Genomic DNA, 25,504 nt, shown 5'->3' on the forward strand with positions numbered 1-25,504 from the left:
GAGAATTCAGATATAATACAAAGCTAGAGTTAACAGTGAGCACCCTACCCCCACCCATACCAACTCCTGGATATATTTGGTAATGTTAATACCATATATAAACATATAACTATAAAATTACAACCTCAACAAATAATAATTAAATATAATAATACAAAATAACAAGGGGAAAACAACCCCGCTCCTAAAGACAGAGGTAAAATAGAATAAGGTAACCACCTCCCCCCACCAACATTAACCAAACCCCCGGCATATTATATAAATAAACACATACATGCATGCATACATACATACATAAAAACAACCCCAAGGGGAGGGAGAAAATCAAATCCGTCTCCCCACCCACCATGATATTATTAAACAGTAAGGTAAGAAAAAAGAAAAGAAAGTGGGGGGAGGGGATACAAACCAAAGCGGGGGGAAAGGCAAACCAACATCCATTATCTCTTACAATTTATCTAAGAGAGTCCAAGAATTCCTTAGCCTTTTCTGGCGATCCGAAGTTATACACAGATCCTTCATGATTAAAGCGTAGCGTCGCTGGGTAGCGTAAGGAGTACTGAATATTTAAGTCCCTTAAACGCTTCTTCGCCTCGTCGAATGCCTTCCTCTTTCGGACCAGTGCTGGGGAAAAGTCCTGAAATAACATGATCTTGGATCCTTTATAGGTCATAGCTTGGGGGTCTTTTCCAAGATTTCTAGAAGCTTCCAGGCGTATCTGCCTCTCCCTATAGCTCTGCAGTCGGAACATGACCGGGCGTGGGCGCTGGTTTGAGCCGGGCCCGCGTATTGCGACCCGGTAGGCCCATTCCACCCTTACCTGGCCTGATCCAGCTTCCAGATTTAAAAGCTGTAGCAGCCACTGCTCGAGGAATGCTGTAAGCTGGCCTTCCTCTTCCCGTTTGGGAAGGCCCAGCAAACGAATATTTTTTCGACGACCTCGATTATCGAGGTCGTCAATGAAATTCTCTAAGGTCCGGACTCGCTGTTCGAGAGTCTGGACCTGATCCACGGCCGATTGCGCTGTAGTTTCGGAGGTCGCGGCCTTTAACTTCGCCCCTCCAACTCGGCGCTCGATTTCCTGGATGTCTCGGTCGTGCTTCTGCAGCGCGGCCAAGAGCGAGTCCCATCGATTTCGGGATTCTTTGATAAAAGCGTCGATCTTCGCATCCAGTTTGGAGATTATTTCCACAAGGCTTGTCACTGTAGGTAAGTCCCTCTGGGCGGCTGTGGACGCCTCAGCTGCAGCTGGAGAGGGTTGGGGAGGGGTTCCTGCCTGCTGAGAGCTGCGGGCTCCCTTCTGCCTGCTGAGAGCTGCGGGCTCCCTTCCCTTTGGTCATTTTTACTAAATATTAGATTGTTTAAATGTAATACTGAGCAACTAATTAAATTAAACAGCTATTATGAATGTTTTGGTGAGTGTGGTGGGGGTGGGTGACCCACTTTACCCAAGTCTTGGGAGAAGCACTATAGACTCAGACTTGCTGGGTCGCCGCCATCTTGGATCTCCCCATGTATCTTTTAATCAACCTGTTCAGATATGTTATCCTCTGGACCATGTGGGACTTTTGGCCCAGAGGTAGGAACACTGCCACTGTACTGCAAGACTCCATAAGGGAGATATTTTCTAAATACCCTGTTCAGAAATGTTATTGCATATCTCGAGCAGGAACAACTTGAATCTGGGCCTCCTGATTCAGAGTTCAGCACCTGAGACCCCACAAGGCATTTAAATAAACAATACCTTTCACATGTGCATTTTAACAAAGTAATTAGTGCACCAATTGCATTGCAGAGACATTCTTGATTTGAAGAAGCCTTACTTGCATTGACTTTCATAAGGCCTTCAATGTTGGAAGCAATATTGGTAAAGGTAAAAACTGGGTGTGTACACCACCAAGGTTCTGTGTCGGAAGATAGAAATCTCGCTATTTTATTTCCATTGACTCAGGAGGCAAAGCACATTCACTGCCACCATTTAGTTTCACGTCGTCTTCAGCCTTTTCCAAATGCTTCTGAAAAATTGTAGAGACTCTTTCCAGATATTGTGAAATTCGATTCACTTGGAAACTTAAAACTTAATGCATACTTTCATGTTAAAACAGATGATCATACAGGATAATCCTCACAAATGGAGCCCTGTGAGATATTGATTGGATGAAACAGGGATGTTTTCAGCTGCTGATTAATTTCAGGTTTGGTGGGCAGAGGCATTCTTCTGGTGGATTCAACATCAGAAAGTATGCCATACAAGTCAATGGGTAGTTCAAACTAATCTACCTATTTTCTGCAGAAAGGCAGAGGAAGGAAAATATAATCTTTGATTAGGAAACAAATAAGTCAACTATCACCCATCCACCCATTTCATGGCATTGGATATAGTGTCTGAGATTTTAACAGTAACAGCTTATCTGTCTCATTACTTTAAATGCAGGTAATAATCCACAAAAGAAGTGACCCACAGAATGACTTCCCTTCTCATGATCCTTGCTTGGGGTAACCACTTCCCTCCCTATTCACCTTTAGGCCAGATAGTTTGATAGGTGTCATAGAGTCAGAGATGTACAGCATGGAAACAGACCCTTCGTCCAACCCATCTATGCCAACCAGATATCCCAACCCAATCTAGTCCCACCTACCAGCACCCGGTCCATGTCCCTCCAAACCCTTCCTATTCATATACCCATCCAAATGTCTTTTAAATGTTGCAATTGTACCAGCCTCCACCACTTCCTCTGAGTTAATGGTCAGTATCTGCTAATAAAGCAACTGACCAAAATTAGTAGATTATGGGTAAATGTGTGCACCGTGATTTAGGTAATGGTTTGGAGATGTTGGCGTTGGACTGGGGTGTACAAAGTTAAAAATCACACAACACCAGGTTATAATCCAACAGGTTTTAATTGGAAGCACACTAGCTTTTGAGCATCGCTCCTTCATCAAGTGATAGATGATTTAGATTGGATTACAAACTCTCAGAATATTCTTCTAGTTGAAACAAGATTACAGATTATTCCTATCCCACGGTGGAAATTGTTAGGGATAAGGAACTTGTTCTGGGTCGCTCAATAGTTTGGATCAGGTCCTATATCAATAAATACTGAGTGAAGAGATTGAATAGGAATTTATTTGGTTAATTTATGTTAGAATTAGGAAGGGAATTTTGAGTCTTTTTCAGTGGTGGGGAGAGGGTGTCCTTGAATAAGTAGATCATGCACAGATGGAAAGGGTGCAGGCTTGATTGGCAAAATAGCCATTTCTTACCCCTAGCTTTCTTAATTATGGGGGAAATTGATATCCCAGGCATAGATGGATCAGAAGAAACTAGAGTAAATCAAAGTACAAGCAGTAACATGAGCATAGAATTGGATGTTGCATCAGATTTAGTACAATATCACACTCTATTTTAAGAGAGGTAGAAAGAAGCTTGTGTAGAGTATAAAGGCCAGCCAATTGGGATGAATAGCCTGTTTCTGTGCTGTAGTTCCTATGTAATACTATCAGCAATGATTATATTTGTCTAGGTTGACCAAATGGAGCAATGATAGTTCAGCCATGAAGAATTTAGAGGTGTAATCTCTGCAGCTCTCAGAAGTTTTGTTTTTCTAGGTTGCAGTAAGCCTGGAATGAGAGTAGCCATGAGAAAACCTTTAATTTCTCATTCGCAAAATTGTTAGTGCAAAGGTTACATTGATTTCCCAAACCCGGTTGCTGTTGAGAAGGACGGGTTTGGGCAGTTTCTTGAACTACTACAGGCCATTTGGTGGAGGTGCTCCTTCTGTGCTGTTGGATAGGGAATTCCAGAAATTAGATGAACAAGTTATGATGTGTAACAAAATATAATGTGTATATTGTTATGTATATTTAATATATACGCATATTTCCAAGCCTGGATGGTATGTGTGTTAATGGGGATCTGCAGATGGTGTGCTCCTCCATGTCTGCTGCTGTTCTTTTTCTCTAAACAGCAGAAATTGTATGATTGAAATCACTTCTGTGTGGAAATGAATTGCTTGAAGGTCCAATAAGACTAGTTGTTTGAAAGACCAAAGATGTAACAATTTAGTTAAATCCCTGGCTATGTCAGCAGGATTCTTTCACCTTACATAAGAGGAGTTGAAAGTAGGAGGCTGCAAGATTGAGTGTGCAGCCTAAAGGATCTCCTGCATGTTCACTGTTTGGGCAGCTACACTATGTGAGTGATAACTTGATTTGAAGGTTATATATAAGAACCAAGGAGGGTAAAGAACTAGAGATGTTTCAGCAGCCTGAATTAATAACAAATGCTGGAAATACACAGCAGACCTGGCAGCATCTGGGGAGAGAGGATAAAAAGTCAATGTTTCAAACCCATGATCTTGTATCAGAAGTTTAACAGGTTTTAAACAATCATCAGGAGAGGAACAGGCAGGAAAAGGGAGCAAAGGGGAAAAAAAACAAGGTCTGGTTGGGCAAAAGGTAGGAGAGGTTAAATGCCAACAGATAAGATGGCAGACAGCAAAACAAAATGATAATGGGACCAGAACGATAGAATTTCAGTTAGAAGCTACCTGGAATAAGTTGGAGCCAGAGATCAATGTTGTTCAGCTGGTCCTTAACAGAGAATCCTTGCTGACCTTTTCTGTCAAGTATCTGGCCAAATCTCCCAGAAATATTTCCACACTGTCTCCCTTCCTGGGCAACCCATTTCATGCAGTTGCCACCATCTATATAACGCAGCTAAATTGAATCTAATCAGGTGAATCAATACTAATGCTTTGTATAAATTTGTCATGTGCTCTACTGTTCTGCGTAATTCATTGTTGTCTGCAGCAAGGTCATTTCCAGTAATTCACTCAATGGTGCTGTGTCCTGTATCCTTACAGCCCTTTAGATTATCCTTTTCCTTCCCAAGTCACGTTCTTCATATTTTTCAATATTATGCCATCTTGCTAATCTACCTTGATTACTTGAATTGTTTGGACATCAGTACACCCCTTCATTTCCCGTCAGTTTGGGTCACCTACAAGTTTAAACAGCTTGTTTCTGTTCAAGCTCTAACTGTTTTATATATAGTAAACAGCAATGGTCCCCAGCTCTAATTCATATGGTGTCCTATTGGGAATTCCTTACCATGCCAATTTGGCCATGTACATAACCTACTATTGCTGCCTGGTTTAACGGTTTTGATTCTATCTCAGAAGCTTGTCTCCTATTTCGTGTCTCCTGACCTTGACCAATTATTCATATGGCACTGGGTCAATCACTTCACTGAAATCCTGCAATGTCAATAAAATCTATCATTTTCTCCAACTCCAGGAAATTGGTTTGGCAAGCACTCCCTCTCCTAAAAACCAGCTGAAACCCTCCCGTACCTGTCTCGGTGTTACATTTTCTGCCTCTGAACGCTTTACAACTGTCAGGCTCACTGGCTTGTCCCCACACCCCCTTTTTAAAAGGTGCTCTTTTGTTGGCTGCTCCCCAGCAAACTTCATTTTTTTTCTCAACTGAAGATAAGCAAATGGCGATTCACGAAGTTCACGCAGCTCAAGGTAGATATGCAACAACAAAGCAATCACATTTTTATGAAGCTTCCAGCTTGTTACAATCACAGTGAATTGAAAAGCTACAGAGCTATTTGAGTTGATGCACTAACTCCTTAACTACTGAGCCATGAGTTAACTCATTGGAAAAGCTGCTGGTCAGTTAATTCTTAATCCTTAGTCTGGGATCTGTCACCTTTGGCATTTGCCAAAATCATTTCAAACTGCTAAGATGCCTTTTGAACTTAAAATAGTCTTCAGATTTATCTTAAAACCAACCCACTGAAATGACGGTGCCTGATGTGTTGACCAAATAGTGCGGGATAGCAAACAGTAAATTTCCCCATGCATCAGAGATAAGGGCATGAGTGTAAGTAATATTTAATTGTCTTGTTGGTAGAAAGGACAGTCTATCATCTCACTACATATTGCAGTCTGATATAACTCCACAGTTGGGAGCATTGGAAACTGAAGGCAGTCACAGTGCTCTTTCCACACTTCACTGATCACCCAGGGGTGATCTAACCAATGGTCACAGACAAGAACACCATATCATATGATAAGAGAAGAACTTTTATCGTAAATGTGTTTTTTCTTCCTACAGTGTTTCGAAAAGCAAATAATTGCTCCGGCAAACAGGCATTTACTGAATTTGGTCTCAGTTACTGGGTATGACTGATGTTGACTGACTAATATTTGTACACAGGAGTTCCGCCCTTAAGAACAGCAGGAACCCAGCTTCTTAACAGTTGCAGGACAGTAACACCCTATTTGGTCACACTCATCTCCCACATTAACACCATATAGAGTCACTCTTGTTACCCACAGTGACACCCGATGGTCACCTCCCCCAGTAACATCCCATAAGACATTAAATTTGAATGCATAAGACATTAAATTTCACTTGCTCAGAAATTTGTGTAAAATTGTTTTTGTTCCACCAGTCTCTGTGCTTTAAACTCCCATCCCTCACAAAATAAAGCCTCAACTTGAAATTAACAATGAGCAAATAATTTATCATGCAGTGAGCAAATTGTTATCTCTTTCTCTTTAAAATATTTAGCTTTAAATTCACTCTAGAACACACTTTAATCCTATCAATATTTATCCATATTGTGATTAATCTTCACTCAGTACCATACTGCTTAGGTTTGCACTCCTGATTCTAAACACCACTCCACCCCCCACCCCCAATCCACTGAACATAAAGTACATGGAGAAAAATAATACCAGCACAAAAACATTCCTTAAGGCCAACTGGTCTATGCTGGTATTTAAATTCCACATGAACCTTTTCATTAAATTTTTCATCCCCTATCTGTAAGCCTTTCTTTTCTGTGTCCTGATTCACGTATTTAGCTTCTCTTCAATTGCGAGTAGATACAGATGACCAAGCATTCCTCAGTGAGCAAGTTAATGGGCTCTCCCTTTCTTATACAGCCAAATCTTTACCTGTAACTCCTCTTTTTAGTCCACATATAACAGCATATGAAGATCTCCTGTGGGGAATGCATTTGTCATACTGCATTGTCCATCTTGTAATATTCATTTATCACATACAGCTGTTTGTATTATAAGACCATTAGATGATCAGAAGTAGGCCCAATCAGCCCATCAAGACTGCACCATTATGAGATATGTTTCTCAACCCCATTCTCCTGCCTTCCACCTGTAACCCCGATCTTCCTATCATTAAGACACTGTGCTAATGTCACTTGATGGCTTGGCCTCCAGGCTTTCTATGGCAGTGTGTTCCACAGATACACCAGCTTCTGGCGAAAGAAATTCCTCCTCATCTCAATTTTAAAGGGTCATCCCTTCTCTGAACTGTGCCCTTATCTCCGCTAGTAGGAGAGACTAGGGCCCATCTTCTCCATGTCCACTCTATTCAGGCTTCCCAGTATTCTGAAATTTCAATGACAATCCCTTCCATCCTTCTAAACTCCATTGATAGTAGACTCTGTGACTGTACTCACTCCTCAATGACAAGCCCTTCATTCCCAGATTCATTCTTCTGGACCTCCTCCAATGCCAGCACATCTTTCCTTAGACTCTTCAGCAGTACATCCCTCTTTTTTTTTTTCTAGCCCCCTCAAAATGAAAGCTAACATTGTATTTGCCTTCCTAACTGACAACTGAACTTGTGTGTTAACTTCAAGAGAATCCGGAACTAGAACTCTGAAGTCCCTTTGTGTTTCAGATTTCTGAAGCCTTTACCTATTTAGAAAATACGCTATTTCTATTTTTTTTTCTGCCAAAGAATAGAAACTCTCACTTGTCCACATTGCATTCCATCTGCTATGTCTTTGCCTATTCTCCTAGCCTGTCCATGTCCTTTTGCAGCTTCCCCACTTCCTCAGCAAGACCTGAACATCCACATATCTTTGTATCATCTGGAAACTTAGCAACAATGCCTTCAGTTTTGTCGTTCAGTTTGTTGATGTATAACGTGAGTAGTTGTGGTCCCAACACTGGAACTCCACCAGTCACCAGCTAACATCCTGAAAAAAAAATCTTTGTCCCTACTTTCTTGCCTTCTGCCACTTCACCAACCTTTCCATACCAATGTCTTGTCCCTAACGCCATGGGCTGTTGCCTAAAGTAGCAACCTCCTGTCCAGCTCCTGGATGAAAGGCCTTCTGGTAATCCAAATAGATCACATCCGTTAGCTGTCCTTTGCCTAATTTGCTCATTACCTCCTCAAAGAATTCCAACAGATTTGTCAGACATGATTGCCCATTAATGAAGCCATACTGACTCAGCCCTATTTTACCATGTACTACCAAGTTTTCACAATCTCATCCTACAGTGATCACAATTCTCTAAGTTTTATGAATAAGGATAAGAGTAGTCCTCAGATGAAAGTACTACAGTGGGGGAAGGTTAATTACAATATTAGGCTGAACTGGGTTATGTAAATTGGGGGTGGCTGTTTGACTGTAAATCTATAGCTAGCATGTGGGATTCTTCTAAAGGTCAGTTGATGAGAGTTCAGGACCAGCACATTGCTATGAAGGAGAAGGATGGTGAGATTCAAGAACCTTGGATGACAAGAGAAAATTGAGTTCAGTCAAAAAGAAAAAGGCATATGTAATGTTTAGGAAGCTGAAGACAGCCTTCGAAGATAGCAGGAAAGAACGCAAGCAGGGAATTAGAATGGCTAAAAAAGACCATGGAATGTCTTTGGCAAACAGGATTAAGGAAATCCCAAACTGTTTAATACATAAGGAGCAACAGGGTAGCTAGGCAAAGTGTAGGTTCACTCAAGGGACAAAGGAGGGAAATTATGTATGGATCCAGGGAAGTGGGTTAGGTCCTTAATGTACAAAGTTTGGATGAAGATTTGTAGCTCGGGTGCTCGTTGTTGTGGTTCTGTTCGCCGAGCTGGAAGTTTTTGCAAACGTTTCGTCCCCTGTCTAGGTGACATCCTCAGTGCTTGGGAGCCTCCTGTGAAGCGCTTCTGTGGTGTTTCCTCCGACATTTATAGTGGCCTGTCCCTGCCGCTTCCGGTTGTCAGTTTCAGCTGTCCGCTGTAGTGGCCGGTATATTGGGTCCAGGTCGATGTGTTTGTTGATGGAGTTTGTGGATGAGTGCCATGCTTCTAGGAATTCCCTGGCTGTTCTTTGTTTGGCTTGCCCTATAATGGTAGTGTTGTCCTTAATGTAAATTTGCAATAGTATTAATAAAGGAGAAGGACATGGTGGAAGGTGAGTTTCGAGAGAAGTATATTGATATGCTAGCGTATGTCAATATCTATAAAAGGGGTTGTTGGGTGTTTTGAAAATCATTTAAGCTAGACAAGTCCCTAGGTCCTGATGAGATCTAACCCAGAATGCTGAGGGAGGCAGATAAGGAAAATGCTGGTCCCTTGTACAAAATCTTTGTATATTGTTTAGTCACAGACCAGGTCTTTAAGGACTAGAATAGCGAATGTTGTTCTTTTGCTTTAAGAAAAGCAACAGGGATAATCCAGGAAATTACAGGCCAGTGAACCGTGTCAGTGGTGGGAAAATTATTTTTATAGATTTTTATGGATAGGATTTGCTCACATTTGGAAAATTATGGACTTATTAGTAATAGGCAGCATGGTTTTGTGTGGGGAAGGTAGTGTCTCACAAACTTGATTGAGTTTTTTGAGACAGATGTCTATATGGATTTTAGCAAGACCTTTGACAAGGCCCCTCATGACAGACTGATACAAAAGGTGAAATTGCAGAGGATTTGCGGTGAGCTGGTAAGATGGATACAGAACTTCCTTAGTCACAGGAGACAGAGTAGCTGTTGAAGGGTGCTTATCTGACTGGGCATTTGTGACTAGTAATGTTCCGCAGGGATCAGTGCTGGGACCTCTGCTTGTAATATATATATAAATGATTTGGAGGAGAATGTTGGTGGACTGAGTAGTAAGTTTGCAGACAGCACAAAGATTGGGGGAGCTGTGGATAGTGGTGGCACAGTGGCTCACACTGTTGCCTCTCAGTGCAAAGGACCTCTGTTCAATTCCAGCCTTAGATGACTGTCTGTCTGTGTTGCGTTTGTATGTTCTGTGTCTGCGTGGGTTTCCAATGGGTGCACCGTTTCCTGCCACAGTCCAAAGATGTACATGTTGGGTGGATGAGCAATGATAAAAATGTGGGGTGTGGAAAGGCTGCTCTTCGGAGGGTCAGTACAGACTTGATGTGCCAAATGGCCTCAATCTGCACTGTATGGATTATATGATTCTATAGTGAGGTGGATTTCCAGAAGAGACAGCAGGATACAGATAGGCTGAAAGAGCTATAGAAATGGCAGATGGAGTTTAATCTGGGCAAATGCAAGGTTTTGTTTAGGAGAACTAATGCAGGAGGGAACTATACAGTAAATGACAGAAACCTTAGTAGTATCAACATGCAGAGGGACCTAAGCTTACAGGTCCATGGTCCACTTAAAGCAGCAATACAAGTGGATAAAGTGGTCAAGAAGGTGTATGGCATGCTTTATTGTTTGGGGCAGAGTATAAAAATTGGCATGTCACGACGCAGCTGTACAGAACTTTAGTAGTCTAATTTGGAATATTGTGTACAGTTCTGGTCGCCAACAGGATATGGAGGCTTTGGAGCAGGTACAGAAATAGTTTACCAAGGCTTGGAGGGTATTAGCTATGAGGAAAGATCGGACCTCAAAGGTTGAGGGGTGACTGATAGAAGTGGCATGGATACAATATATAGTCGGAATCCTTTTCCCAGGGTAGAAATGTCAGTTACCAGGGGTTTAAGGTTAAAGGTGGTAAGTTTAAAGGAAATGTGAGAGGCAAGTTGTTTTACACAATGTGGTAGGTGCCATGGATATGCTGCCAGAGGAGGTGCTGCAAATGGGTACAGTAGTAACGTTTAAGCAGCATCTTGACAGATATATGAATGGATGGATATGGACCATGGAGAGGCAAAAGGTTTTTAGTTTAGAAAGGCGTTGAGTGTCACCATAGTCATGGGCTAAAGAGCCTGTTTCTGTGCTGTACTGTTCTTTGTTCTTAATGAACAACTCTAAAATCCTACCAATGACCAAAATCAGGTGAACTGCCTATAATTTCCCGTTGAATGGCTCCCTTCTTAAACAGGCGTCTTATATTAGCCATTTTCCGATCCTCCCTGACTACAATGGTCGTGATCTTTCAGGAATCCACAATCCCGTCAGCTATCTTTTTCAGAGACCTGAGATGTAGACCAACCAGTCTGGGTGATTTATTCGTCTTCAGACCTTTCATCTTCACCAGTACCTTCTCCTTCGTGATGGCCACTACACTCACCTCTATCCCAATTGTGTTGAATTTCTGAAATGCCACTGTCTTCCTCTGTGAAGACCATGCAAAGTATCTGTTCGATTCCTCCCCCATTTCTTTGATCCTCACTGCTGCTACTCCAGCCTCATTTTCCAGCAGTCCATTGTCCACTCTTGCCTCTTTCTTACCTTTTATAAATTGAGAAAAATTCTTGCAGTTTTTAAAGTTTTAGCAACTAGTTTGCCCTCCTTATTGCTTTTTTAGTTGTCTGCTGGTTTTTAAAGGCTTCCCAATCTTCTGGCTTCATCAAATTGTATGATTATGATCATGTTTGCAAGTGAATGATTTGAGCATCACAGAACAACCCCACTCTATTTTTTTGATGTTAGTTTCTTCTAAACTTTGTTAAACTGCCATTCTCATTATTGCAGCTGGTCAGCATGGATGGGTGGACTGAAGGGTGTGTTTCAATGCTGCACATCTCTGCCTCTATAAATAGATATTGTGGCTACAGCACCAGCTCAGAGGCTGGGTGTCCTGCAGTGAGAATGTCACCACTTCTCTCCCCAAAGCCTGCTCACCATCTGTAATGCAGGAATGTGATGCTATATTTTTCATTTGCCTGGTTGAATTCAGCTCCAACACGAAAAGCTTAACAATATCCAAGGCATAGCAGCCAACTTGATTGGCACCACCTCAAATGTTCACTCCCTCCACCTTTTAACGCACAGTGGATTCAGTGTGCACCGGTGCACCGTCTACAAGATGCATTGTAGCAATACTTCATGGCTCCATCGACAGCATCTTCCAAACCTATGACCTCTACCATCAAGAAGGTCAAAGCCAATAGATATGTGGCAACACCACTTGCTGCAAGTTATTTCCAGGTGTCTCACCATTCTGACGTGGAAATATATCACTGTACCTTCACTATTGCTGGGACCAAAATTGTGGGAGCCCCCCTACCCTGTGCGCACCCCCCCCCCCCCCCCCCCCAACAGGACCATGACACTTTCTGTGCACCTGCACCCACATGGACTTTAGTTTAAGGAGGCACCAGCTCTGCTGCAACAAGGGATGAGCAGCAAGTACTGGCCTTATGGGAAAAGCTCTAAAGAACAAACAATTTTTAAAAGCAGTTATCCTCCATTTTAGCCTGGGATTATATCTTTTAGTAAAATCCTTCCAAGAAATTACCTGAGAGACAGCCTTAAAGAATCTATAATGTGAATATGATGTCTGTGTTCCAGCACTCAAATTATCTGAGCTGCACCAGAGTGAATCACGTCACCCTTAATAAAAAAATTGCATCTGTTTCCTGCAAGGTGCAGAGCACTTAATCTGTGCAAATGTTTTAAATAAAGTATTAAAGCTGAAAAGACTGTAGTTTTTGGTCTGAAAGGAAATCCCCCATCCATTATGTTGTGTTTGAGAAACTAGAATTGATCTCCTTAGAACAGAGGAGAAAGTGAGGACTGCAGATGCTGGAGATCAGAGCTGAAAATGTGTTGCTGGAAAAGCGCAGCAGGTCAGGCAGCATCCAGGGAACAGGAGAATCGACGTTTCGGGCATAAGCCCTTCTTATGCCCGAAACATCGATTCTCTTGTTCCCTGGATGCTGCCTGACCTGCTGCGCTTTTCCAGCAACACATTTTCAGCTCCTTAGAACAGAGAAAGCTAAAGGGAGATTTCATTCAGGAGTCTAGAATGCATGGCCTGAAAATGTAGTGGAGCAGAGGAGCAGATTCAGTATTAAATTTCAAATGTGGAGTAGACTTAACTTGAAATGATAAAATTTGGTTTGCTTTGGGCAAAAGCAGACAAAATGGGACTAATTGGATTGCTCTTTCAAAGAGCTGCCACCAGCCCAATAGGCTGAGTGGTCTTTTTGTATTATAGCATTAATCAAAATATCCCTGCAAACTGACAATACTTTTGGCACTAAAACAGTGGCTGTATCTACATTTAATCCTTTATCTTATTCCTTTCCGCAGTTGAAAATTGCATCACCAAGCAAAGACCTTGCTCAGGATGGGATCAAACTTGCAGCTGCCAACAACAATATGGTGACCTCTCCAAGTGAAAGTAATGAAGACCAAGGAAATGGGTTGGCTTCCGATGTTAAAGTTGTACCATCTCTTTCTGTTAACCAACTGGTGTACCTTGTTTCAGACTTGGATAAAATCCAGGAACAGGTTTGAGTCGATTTCTTTGTTTTTAAGCTTAGATTAATACAGGAGTATGTATTTCAATCTTGGGAACAAATCTGGAAACTGTGTTTTCAATATTGGAATTGATTGTTGTGTGTGTATCTCTTCCTTACAGGTTGTTCATTATAGCTGAAAAGTTAGAATGCTCCAGTCTGCATTATCCCCTCTCATCAAAAGTTGGCTTCCGGTCAATCTCAGTTTTCCCAGTTCATGGGGATTGTATTGATTTTGAGATACTTGCTGAATATGATACATTCACCATATCAGAGCAGTTAGGAATGAGCCCTAAACTTGACCCCACCACCTTCTCTTTGTTTTTTTTTTGCCCTTGTCGAGCTAAGGAGACTGCATCCCGTATGTAGTCAAGGATATTTATGATCTATGATCAAACCTACTCCAGTTATTTCACAGATTAAAAGTACCTGGTTTCCCTAGTGTCATAGGCCTCAATTTTGCCTCTTGGCCAACATTGCTGTGTCTGGTTTTATTGATGAATGTACACTTGCAATGACTGGCATAGTAAAATGACATTCAAATCTTTACTCTGGAATGGTTGCTGGGAAATTGTACTGCAGGATTCTATCACTTCAGCAGTTGCCAAACTGGTTGTTTCCAATAATCTTTAAATCTCCTTCTTTACAGCTTCCAGGCCTTTTGGAGATAATTAAACCAAGGCTGGAGAACATCGGGTTTGCAAATTTCTCCCTCATTTCAGGTAAGATGCGATAAAATGATTGTGATTTTTTTTTTGAGAGAAATATTTGTGGGTTGGAGTTGTTTCATGCAATAATACATTGATGGTTTTCCAGCAAGGAAAGTTATCTGTGTGGAAATTTCTTAGTCTATCTTGGCTGGGGTTGGGTATGGGCTTGGTGGTCTTCATATGTAAGGGTCAGCCTCATCTCTTGCTGAATGTTGAGGAGTCTGTCATCCTTTTGGGAGGCTTGGTTATAAACAGCAGAAAAATTGAAATGGCAGATTGATGTCCCGCTGTATAAGATTATATATTACTCTTCTGTGTTAATTGAAGATCAAATATGCTTTTAAATATAAAATAAAATCAGTTAGCGGGCCTTTTGTGGTGCATTGGTATTGTCTATACCTCTGAGCCAGGAGGATCAGGTTCAAATCCCATCTGCTCTAGAGGTGTGTAACAGCATTCATGAACAGGTTGATGAAAAATATCTTTTTTAAAAAAGCCAGTTTTAAATTTATATATCTGGATTCATGGATATTGCAGAGCCAATGAAGCACTTAGTTGTAGAAAGCGTGGCTTCAGCATACAAACATGGTAGTCATTTTGTGCACAGCCAAATTTCTTTGAAAACATTGAGATGAATGAGCAATTTAAGAATGTCGGCTATGACAGCTCCCTGTTCCAGTTTAAATAGTGCAGTTTAATATTCAGCTGAAACAGTGAATCTGGAAGATTGGACCAGGAAAAATGGCACCTGTGACAATGCAACATGTCCCCAGTGCTGCACTAAAGTGCCATCCTAGGTGGTGTGTCAATTCTGGAGTCATCCTGAACAGAAGAGGACAATCCTATTCCCACTTTTGTATAACTAACCACTTCCTTAAACCTTTACCACTCCTCCCACTTTGAATACCAATACAAGGAAACTCAGCCTGACTGGTTAATACACAGTTTGAAAGGTATCGCATCCAGTTTCAATGCATTGTGAACCAATGATATTATTAAGTAGAGGAAAATGAGGATCGGATTAATTAGTTAACAGGTCATGGCTAATCATTGTACATTTAATATGCACTTTGTTTACTTTTTCCCCCAACAGAAGCACTTGCAGATTCTCAGACTTCAGTGGTAAGCAAGCTGCCTGCATTAAGTGATAGAATTATTGAGGAACTCAGTGAAGCCTGTTTCAATTATCTTAAAAATGCTTCTGAAGTGCCCAGGCTGTATCGAAGGACAAACAAGGTAGGTATAGTAATTATTTCATCATCACCCCTCTGTTTCTGTTACCTGCCATAGAAAAGTATACAGCAAAAACTGAATATAATTTATGCATGGAATAATTCCAGCAGAGAGACAATGAGGTGGGTGACTTGTGTGCTGTGAGATTCTTTGATTTTTCTAGCAGCTAATTATTAACACAAAATATACCAAAATACTGCCAGCTAATTCACTGCAAGAAATTGCTCTTACAGCATGGTATTTTTAGCATTTTATTGAGGTAGGATTGCAGAAGAACTAATGTGATGCTAACATAGCTTTCTAAAAAAGGAAAGTAATGGGAATAAAATGCCAGAGAATCTGATTAGTTTGAACACTATAAACATCAAGGAAGAAGGAGGCAGTATTGAAATGCATAGAGAAATGTAAAAATCATATCAAGGCAGACACATTGTCTTGTGAGTAGACAAAGGGTTTTGTGGAATTGGTTATCAGTGGTTTCTGATCGTGTTGCACAGGAGATTGGGCCACAAGCTAGGAGTACAGAATAGGAGTGAAAATGAATTTGGTTCAATCACAGAAGTTAAGAGTAGTGAGACATGGATCTGTATCAGAATGTGTGACAGTGGACAGGCTACCTATAGGTAGTATCTGGAGCTTGGGTTCTACTGTTTAGGTGTCAGCTGTTGCCCCTGAGTCAGAAGGTTTTAAATTCACATCCTCCAGAAATTTGAGCACACAATCTAACTGGCAATGCAGTAGCACTGTGCTGCATTGTTGCCGGCACTATCTTTCAGAAGGCACGATAAACTGAGTTCCCATCTGTGATCTTGGAGGGGATGTAAGGTGAAGAAGAGTAAGCAGAGTTCATCCAGTGTTCTGGTCAATATTTGCCCATCAAGTAGATCAGTAAGGAACAGATTATCTGATTATTGCCTTGCTGCTAATGGGAGCTTGCTGTGCACATTTTATCTGAACTTGCCTGACTTCCTTATTTGGTAGGACTGATGAGGGATAAAATCATGTCTCTTCTACTATGGATTTGTCACAACCAATAATGCCGATTTTTAAAAGCTTTCTTTTATTTTGTTTACTTCAGGAGGTCCCTATCAAGGCTTCCTTATATGTTGAAAATGCTTTGAAACCGCTGCACCAGCTTCAAACTGAATATAAAAGTGTTGTGAATGAAAGCAGGATAGAGGGGTGGTTGTCAGGTGCTCTCAGAATTTGCAGTGAAAGGTAATTATTTCCTGATATAAAGCAATCATGAGGAATCTCTTATGTAGTTCATAATAATTATTCTCACACATATTGTTATTTATATTGCATTTAACTGATGTTGCAAGGTGCAGTATTGAGAGAGTGTGCTGCATTTTTGCAAGTAGTCTTTTTCATGAGATGTTATGTGGTAATCCAGTATTGTGGGTAAATCACCACAAGTTACCTTTAATTTGGTTACTTGAAAAGAAATCTCACAAATAAGCAAGTACTGAAACAATAATTTAAAATATATTGCAAGTAGCAACCAAAAGAAGACCCTTCCAGTGAGCAAGTTAAGCTTCACAACTCAACTCGATTAGTGTTGCAACGTGGCCAGAATTCCACAAACAGTGTCCATCTCTGGAAGTGTCCAGGGCTCGATCCTTATGCAGTGTTATTCTTAGAAATTCTGCTATTGAATTGTTCTGGGATCCATATATTTTTCTCTTTGTAGTATGGACTAGTTTGTAGTGTGATATTATTAATTATTCAATAGATTCTTTCATTCCAAACATTGATTACGTTTTTGGAGACTTCAAGTTTGTAACTTGCCTTCTTGTCAAAAGTAGCTCTCCTGTTCCTTGTTACATTTGAAGTTAGCTATCTGTTTAAAACATAGCTTTTGCTGCAATTAACCATTTTACTTCGGAGCCTAACTTTTGCAGGCAGTTCTTAAATGCCCAGTTGCCATAGGCAGTGGCTCATCAAGCATTTGTTATCTCTCTCTCCCAGGGAATAGATTATACTGTTTCTTGGTTAATTCACATTTTGCTTTTAATTTCTTTATAACAGTTCCTCCTTGCCACTTTAATTTCAAGCAACAGTTGAATTATCACTGCTATTTTCTGTGTGGAAAAGTTTATCTTTGTTGATTCTTTCAATCCATGAACTGCTAACATAGTTCTGAAGCTGATACTGTCATACAACTTTGGTGACTTTATTGGATATTGGAAGATCCTACACCATTACTTGACAAATAACATTAAATTTTGCTGACGCTGCAGCCAATATTGTTTCCTCAAGCAATAGCACCTCAGTTATCTGTTCGTTCTTTTCATTGCTGTTTGTAAACATTTACTATGTAAAATGGCTACATTTCCTATATTGACAACTACCAATGGTTGTTGATTTCTGAGAAATATCTCAGAAATGTAATTAGATGCTGCATAAGGGTCAATGTTAATCTGTCAGCAACAATCATTATCATTTTATTTGTATCATAACTCACACAAAGCCAAATTCACCCAACATCTCTGTGCTAGCTGACATCTCTTGGTCCAGAACAACAATGCCTCAATTTTCAATTGTAATCATTTTCATAATTTAGTCTCTTTCTATTTCTGTCTAGTCTTTTGCCCTTTGAGACCTGTGTGCAAACTCTTGAATCCCTGATTTTCATCACTCCACCATACCAAGCGGTGCTTAAAGTCTGGAATTTAACTCTGGATCTCTGCTTTCCAAAATCATGATCGATCAATGTAATTTCACAGCACAGCATTTTGTGGGCACAGAGTCTGGTAGTGCAAATATCTATTCATATGCCATGTGTTGTAGAATACCACTTCCATGAGTTAAAATGTTAACTGTGTAAAATGGGATAAACAGAATTAAAGCAAGCTTAGAGTCTAATACACTTAAAAGGTTAAGGCTGTATTGTGATAGAATCTGTGATTTCAAAAATAGCATTTTTTGAGGCAGCCTATAACTGAAAAAGCCCTAATAGAAAATAAAACTGACCTTCACCAGTTTCAAGAAAACAAAAACTGAATCTGAAATTTGGAATTTGAAATTTCTGTGCTGATTGAAACTGATTAGCAAGGGAATGGGAACAGAAGCTGTGGTTCAGAGGATGGTGTAGCTGGTGAACAGACAGTCTGTGAGGAAGGATGGACAGTTGATGGGGCAAAGTTGCAGTCTGTGTGATGGGTTGAAGTATGTCTATTTTAATGCAAGAAGTGTCGGGAATAAGGTTGAAGACCTTATATCGTGGATCAATACATGGAACTACGATGTGGCCATTACAGAGACTTGGATATCACAGGGATGGTTGTTGGATAGTCTGGGTTTAGATGTTTCAAAAGGAATAGGAAGGGAGATAGAAGAGGTGCGTAAGTGACATTGCTAATCAGATATTGTATTTCAGCTGCAGAAAGGGAGGCCATTGAGGAGGGTTTCTCCACTGAGTCATTATGGGTGGAAGTCAGAAACTGGAAAGGAGCTGTCACTTTATTGGGAGTTTTCTGTAGAGCCCCCATTAGCAACAGAGACACAGAGGAGAAGATTGAGGCAAATTTTGGAAATGTGCAGAAGTAACAGGGTTGTTGTCATGGGTGACTTCAACTTTTCTAATATTGTTTGGAACCTCCTTAGTGCAAACAGTTTGGATGAAGCAGATTTTGTCAGGTATGTCCAGGAGGGATTCCTGACTCAATATGTAGATGGGCCGACTACAGGGGAGGCAATATTGAATTTGGTGCTTGGAAACGAACCACGTCAGGTACCAGATCTCTTGGTGGGAGAACATTTCTGTGATAGTGATCACAAGTCCCTGACCTTTACTGTAGTCATGGAGAGGAATAAAAGCAGATGGTATGGGGGAGAGTGACTTACATTGTTATTAGCGGTAACTATGAAGTGTAAAATAGGAGCATAGATATTCTTTGGGAAATGCACGACAGAAATGTGGAGGTTGTTTAGGGAGCACTTGCTGCAAGTGCTCAATAGGTTTAACCCACTGAGGGTAGGGTGGGGTGAAGGAAAGTTGGATGATGAGATGTGGAACATATAGTCAAGAGGAAGAAGGAACCTTACTTAAGGTTGAGGAAGCAAGGACCAGACAGCGCTTTAGAGAGTTACAAGGTAGCCGGGTAGGAACTGAAGAATGGACATAGGAGAGTTAGAAAGGGGCATGAAAAAGCCTTGGTGGGTAGGATTAAGGAAGACCCCCAAGGCTTTCTACACTAATGTGAGGAACAAGAGGATGGCCAGACTGAGGGTAGGGGCGATCTGGGATAGTAGAGGGAATTTGTGTCTGGAGTCCGAGGAGGAAAAGGAGGTCCTTAATGAACACTTTGCTTCAGTATTCACTAGTAAGAGGGACCTTGTTGTTTGTGAGAACAGCATGAAACAAGCTGATTCGCTTGAAAAGGTTGATGTTAAGGAGGAGGATGTGCTGGAAATGTTGAAAAACATGAGGCTAGATAAGTCCCCTGGGCCAGATGGGATATACCCAAGGTTCCCACAGGAAGTGATGATCTTTGTGTCCTCATTGTCCACTGGAGTAGTATCAGATGATTGGAGGTGGCAAATGGTATTCCTTTGTTCAAGAAAGGGAATAGTGATAACCCTGGGAATTCTAGACAAGTCCATCTTGCATCATGGTGGACAAGTTATTGGAGAGGATTCTGAGAGACAGAATTTATGATTATTTGGAAAAGCATTGCTTGATAAGAGATAGCATGGCTTTGAGAGGGGTAGGTCATGCCTCACGAGCCTTATTGAATTCTTTGAGGCTATGGTAAACACATTGATGAAGGTACAGCAATGGATGTCATGTATTATATGGATTTTAGCAAGGTATTTCATAAGGTTCCCCCTGGTAGGCTTATTCAGAAAGTAAGGAGGCATGGGATAGAGGGAAATCTGGCTGTCTGGATACAGAATTGGCTGGCCCATAGAAGATGGAGAGTGGTAGTAGATGGGAAGTATTCAGCCTGGAGCTCGGTGACCAGTGGTGTTCCACAGGGATCTGTTCTGGGACCTCTGCTCTTCGTGATTTTTATAAATGACTCGGATGAGGAAGTGGAAGGGTGGCTTAGTAAGTTTGTCGATGACGCAATGTTTGGTGGAGTTGTGGATAGTGTGGTGGACTGTCGTAGGTTGCAACGGGATATTGACAGGATGCAGAGCTGTGCTGATAAGTGGCAGATAGAATTCAACCTGGAAAAGTATGAAGTGATTCACTTTGGAAGGTGGAATTTAAATGCACATTACAGGGGTAAAGGCAGGATTCCATAGATCCCTCAGGGTTGTTGTCCAAGTGGTGTGTTGGCTTTCATTAGCAGGGGGATTGAGTTTAAGAGTCACGAGGTTATGCTGTAGTTCTATCAAGCCCTGGTTAGACCACCAGGGAATATTGTGTTCAGTTCTAGACACCTCATTATAGGAAGGATGTGGAGCTTTAGAAAGAGTGCAGAGGAGATTTACCAGGATGCTGCCTGGACTGGAGGGCATGTCTTATGAAGAAAGGTTGAGGGAGCTCGGGCTTTTCTCATTGGAGCGAAGAAGGATGAGAGGTGACTTGATAGAGGTGTACAAGCTGTTGAGGGGCATAGATACAGTGGATAGCCAGAGACTTTTTCCCCAGGGAGGAAATGGCTGTCATGAGGGAGCATAATTTTAAGGTGATTGGAGTATGGTTTAGTGGGAGTGTCAAAAGTAGGTTCTTTACACCGAGATTGGTGGGTGTGTGAAATACACTGTCAGCAGTGGTAGTAGAGTCAGATACGTTAGGGACATTTAAGTGACTCTTGGATAGGCATGTGGATGATAATAAAATGAAGGGTATGTAGGTTAGTTTGATCTCAGAATAGGATAAAAGATTGGCACAACATCATGGGCTGAAGGGCCTGTACAGTGCTGTACTGTTTTATGTTCTTTCTGTGCTATGATTGAGGCTATCTAAATGTATGCAGACCCATCCAAGCTCAAAATTGCAGTTTAAAAGTGCTGATGGCTAAGTTAGCCAAAGTAAATTATTAGCTAGGCCTGTACTGCAAACAGGATAAAAGAAAATGAACTCCTTTATCCACTGAGTGGATTGCAAATGAAGTTTATCTCTATTTGAATTTTGAGTGGGAAGAGAAGCTGGAAGATTGCCTAGTTTGAAACCAGTGGAAGAATTTGTATTCATTATCATGGAGTCTTGTGACAGGCAAAGCAACCAGCAGATTACCTTGTAAGCATTGGAAAAGTAATTAGAATAAGGTACAGAGGAGGCATCCATGACTCTAATTGGTAATTAAAACTTGATCCCTATGAATAGCTGGAACTGAAAAGAATTAATGATAATATCTGGTGAATGCATGTCATGGTGTTCCCTAAAGAAGTAAATATCTTTTAGATATTGCAGGTTTATAGTATAATTCTTGAGAAACAAAGGAGCCAATCTATCTAGGTATAAGCAATAGTGTTAATTTAACCATGTTGGTTTTGATTACTTTGTCCTGTAAACAGTGAAGTTTGTGTTTTATATAAAACAGTGAAATATAATGGTATAGTTCTGTTAATTAAGACAAAATGTTTGGATTTTCTTTAGATGTTAATATCCTTAAATGGATGGTAACACTACAATAAACCTAGACATGGCTTTCCACTTTCCAGGTATTACGAAACAGTTTCTGATGTTCTTAGCTCTGTAAAAAAGATGGAGGAGAGTCTCAAGCGACTGAAACAAGCACGGAAATCTGCAGCCGTAAGCAGCATGGGAACAAATAGCGGCATTAGTGATGATAACAAAATCAGGCTGCAGCTCGCTTTGGATGTTGAATACCTGTGGGATCAAGTAAGTTAATGATTATGCTGAAATGTTAAAGTAGGTCTGCTGGACATTGATGTTCATTAGGACTATTGTTTGCAATTTATAATAGTCATTTACTGTAATCTTGGTGATTTGGAATTTCTAAGTATGCTGACAACACCGGTGTAATCAATGCAGAAAAATACTGTTCCACACCAGGAAGATATAAATAAATATTTAATTGGTAAATGTATTTCAAAATGGATAAGTGTGAGCTGGTGCACTTGGTTAGAAGAATAAAGAGGTCATATGCTGCTCGGATCATAAAGACTAAAGCGGGTAGAGGAGAAAAGTACTCCAGTCACTAAAAATAACAATGTTAGTTCATAAAGCACTTAAATAAAAGTAAATAAATCAGAGGGTTAATTCCTAAAGGATTAAAATTCAAAAGTCTAAGGTGTTTAATGAACTGGTTGGAATCATACCTGGAATAAAGGGAGATAGTTGTGGTTGTTGGAGGTCAGTCATCTCAGGTCCAGAACATCACTGCAGGCAATCCTCAGGGTAGTGTCCTAGGGCCATTCATCTTCAGCTGCTTCATCAATGACCTTCCCTGTATCATGAGATCAGAGGTGGAGATGTTCACTGATGATTGCACAATATTTGGCACCATTCATGGTTCCTCTGACACTGAAGCAGTCCATGTCCAAATGCAGCAAGTTCTGGATAATATGCATGCTTGGACTGATAAGTGGCAAGTAAAATTTGTGTCACCCAAGTGATTGGCAATGATGTTCTCCAACAAGAGAGAATCTAATCATCACCCATTGAGATTAAATGACATTACCATCACTGAATCCCCATAATCAACATCTAGAAGTTTTCATACGCCAGAGGTTGAATTGGATTGGCCATAGAATACAGATGCTAGGGTTGCTGTAGTGAGTACCTCACTTTCTGACTTTTCAAAGCCTATCCACCATGGCAATGTGGGACAAAAAAGATGGGGAGAAAATGATAGAAGTAATAAACCTAACTTGGGTAGTAGATGTCGAGATAATGATACATATGATTTAATTTTCCAAAATTCCCTAGATTCTGAAAAGGTCCCTTGAGGTTAGAAAATAGTGAATGTAACTTTTTTATTCAAGAAAGGAAGAAGGCAGGGTCCTGAGTCTTTGGAACACTATTCCTGGACTGGTAGTAAGAGCAGGATCTTTGAATCTATTAAAGTCAGCAATAGATAAGGAGGGGAGTGAGAGGTTTTTATTGATGGGAGCGAATGTAGAGTAATCAAATCATCCATGATCTTATTGAATGGCAGTGGGGGCTCAAGGGGCTGAATAGCCTACCTCTCTAAATTCACATGACCATATCTGCAGAAAGCTAAACTACAGGTCAGTTTGTTTAATATCTCAGTGAAAATGCTGGACTTTATTAAGGAGATTGTAGCAGTGTAATGAGAAAATATCAATGCCATCAAACTGAATCAACATGGCTTTGTGAAAAGGAAATTGTGGCTGACTAATATTTAGAGTTCATTGATAAGACAAAAGAGCAGAAGTGGGCCATTGAGTCTGCTCTGCCGTTCAATATGATCATGGCTGATCTCATAATCCTCACCTCCACTTCCCTGACTTTCCTCATAAACCTTGATTCCTTTACTGACTTAAAGCTGGTCTATCTCAACTTTGGATATAAAGATCCAGCCTCAACAGTCCTCAGAAGTATCAAATTTCACACATTCACTGCCCTTTATCCTCTCTATCTTAAATGGGCTTAACTCTGCAATTATGCCCTCTAGTCCTAGACTGTCCGAGAAGGGGAAACAATCTCTCTGGATCTACACCTAAGAATCTTACATGCTCAATAAGATCTTTTCTCATTTTCCTAAGGGCTAATGTTATACCACCTCTCAAGAGAAAATCCCTCCATACTAGAAATCAGATTCGTAAACCTTCTCTGGACTGACTTCAATGCCAGTAAGGGGACAAAAACTGTTCACAGTATGCCAAGTGTGGTCTGACTAGTGCCTTGTTTTGGTTTAGCAAAACTTCCCTATTTTTATACACCATTCCCTTTGAAATAAAAGCCAACAATCCTTCTGCCCTCCTATTACCTGCAGACACTTTGTGTCATCCTCACCACTCACCTTGTATTTTGTGTCACCTGCAAATGCATTCGGAATCTAAGAATTCTTGGGAGATTACTACCAGTGTGCCCACTAACTGAGTAGCCACTTCCATTAATATCCTTGGATACAACTCATTGGCTCAAGTGGATTTATCAGCCATTGGTGCATTAACTTCCTAGTACCTTTTCTCTGGATTAGCCTTTTGCTCCTTGATTATTTAGTATTTTTGGAATTCTATTAGGGTACATTACTGTGAAAACTAATGCAAAGTATTTATTCAATTCCTCTGCCATTTCCTGGTTCCCCTTTATTATTTCCCCAGCCTCATTCTTTATGCTCATTTTTGCCACCTTCTTCATTTTTATATATTTCAAGAAGCTCTAACTGTCCATTTTATATTACTTGCTAGTTTATCCTGTTAGTTTATTGTTGTCAATTTTTGTTTTCTTTTGGCTTTTTAAACATTTGTAATCATCTAGTTTATCAATAATCATTGCCACAGTGTATAGGTTTCTTTCAATTTCATACTATCCCTAACTTCCTTGATTAACTCTTGTCAGTTTATCCCCTTCCTGGAGTCTTCCTTCCTCACTGAGATATAGGAGAAAATGAGGACTGCAGATGCTGGAGATCAGAGTCTAAAAACATGGTGCTGAGAAAGCGGAGCAGGTCTGGCAGCATCCGAGGAGCAGGAAAGTCGACTTTTCAGGTATAAGCCCTTCATCCTGCTTCTCAGATGCTGTCTGACCTGCTGTGCTTTTCCAGCACCTCACTTTTCATCACTGATATATTTTTGCTGTGAATTATGAACTATTTTCTTAAGTCTGTCATTGTTCCTCAACTGTCTTTACTGCTAAATTCCTTGAGGAGAAAGTGAGGTCTGCAGATGCTGGAGATCAGAGCTGAAAATGTGTTGCTGGAAAAGCGCAGCAGGTCAGGCAGCATCCAGGGAACAGGAGAATCGACGTTTCGGGCATAAGCCCTTCTTCAGGAATGAGGAAAGTTTGTCCAGCAGGCTAAGATAAAAGGTAGGGAGGAGGGACTTGGGGGAGGGGCGTCAGAAATGTGATAGGTGGAAAGAGGTCAAGGTGAGGGTGAAAGGTCAGACTGGGGTGGGGGCGGAGAGGGCGGGAAGAAGATCTCAGGTTAGGAAGGCGGTGCTGAATTCGATGGATTTGACTGAGACA

At 40.9% G+C, this 25,504-nt stretch overlaps 1 protein-coding gene across 5 annotated transcripts in view; it reads left to right on the plus strand.

Moving 5' to 3' along the window:
- The window catches only part of cog2 (component of oligomeric golgi complex 2), a 71,510-nt gene that overhangs the window by 39,572 nt on the left and 6,434 nt on the right, over positions 1–25,504 (plus strand). For 3 of the 5 annotated variants that reach the window (XM_043680947.1, XM_043680960.1, XM_043680967.1), the window contains 5 exons: positions 13,275–13,475; positions 14,133–14,205; positions 15,287–15,429; positions 16,505–16,644; positions 22,048–22,228. In XM_043680947.1, the coding sequence (XP_043536882.1) occupies positions 13,275–13,475; positions 14,133–14,205; positions 15,287–15,429; positions 16,505–16,644; positions 22,048–22,228 (738 nt within the window). Of the gene's footprint in view, positions 1–13,274; positions 13,476–14,132; positions 14,206–15,286; positions 15,430–16,504; positions 16,645–22,047; positions 22,229–24,877; positions 25,027–25,504 lie in introns of those variants that run through there. The other 2 variants (XR_006309874.1, XM_043680976.1) reach the window with 2 other exon arrangements.

Source organism: Chiloscyllium plagiosum, chromosome 3 (genome assembly GCF_004010195.1).
Source record: "Chiloscyllium plagiosum isolate BGI_BamShark_2017 chromosome 3, ASM401019v2, whole genome shotgun sequence".
NCBI lineage: Eukaryota > Metazoa > Chordata > Chondrichthyes > Orectolobiformes > Hemiscylliidae > Chiloscyllium > Chiloscyllium plagiosum.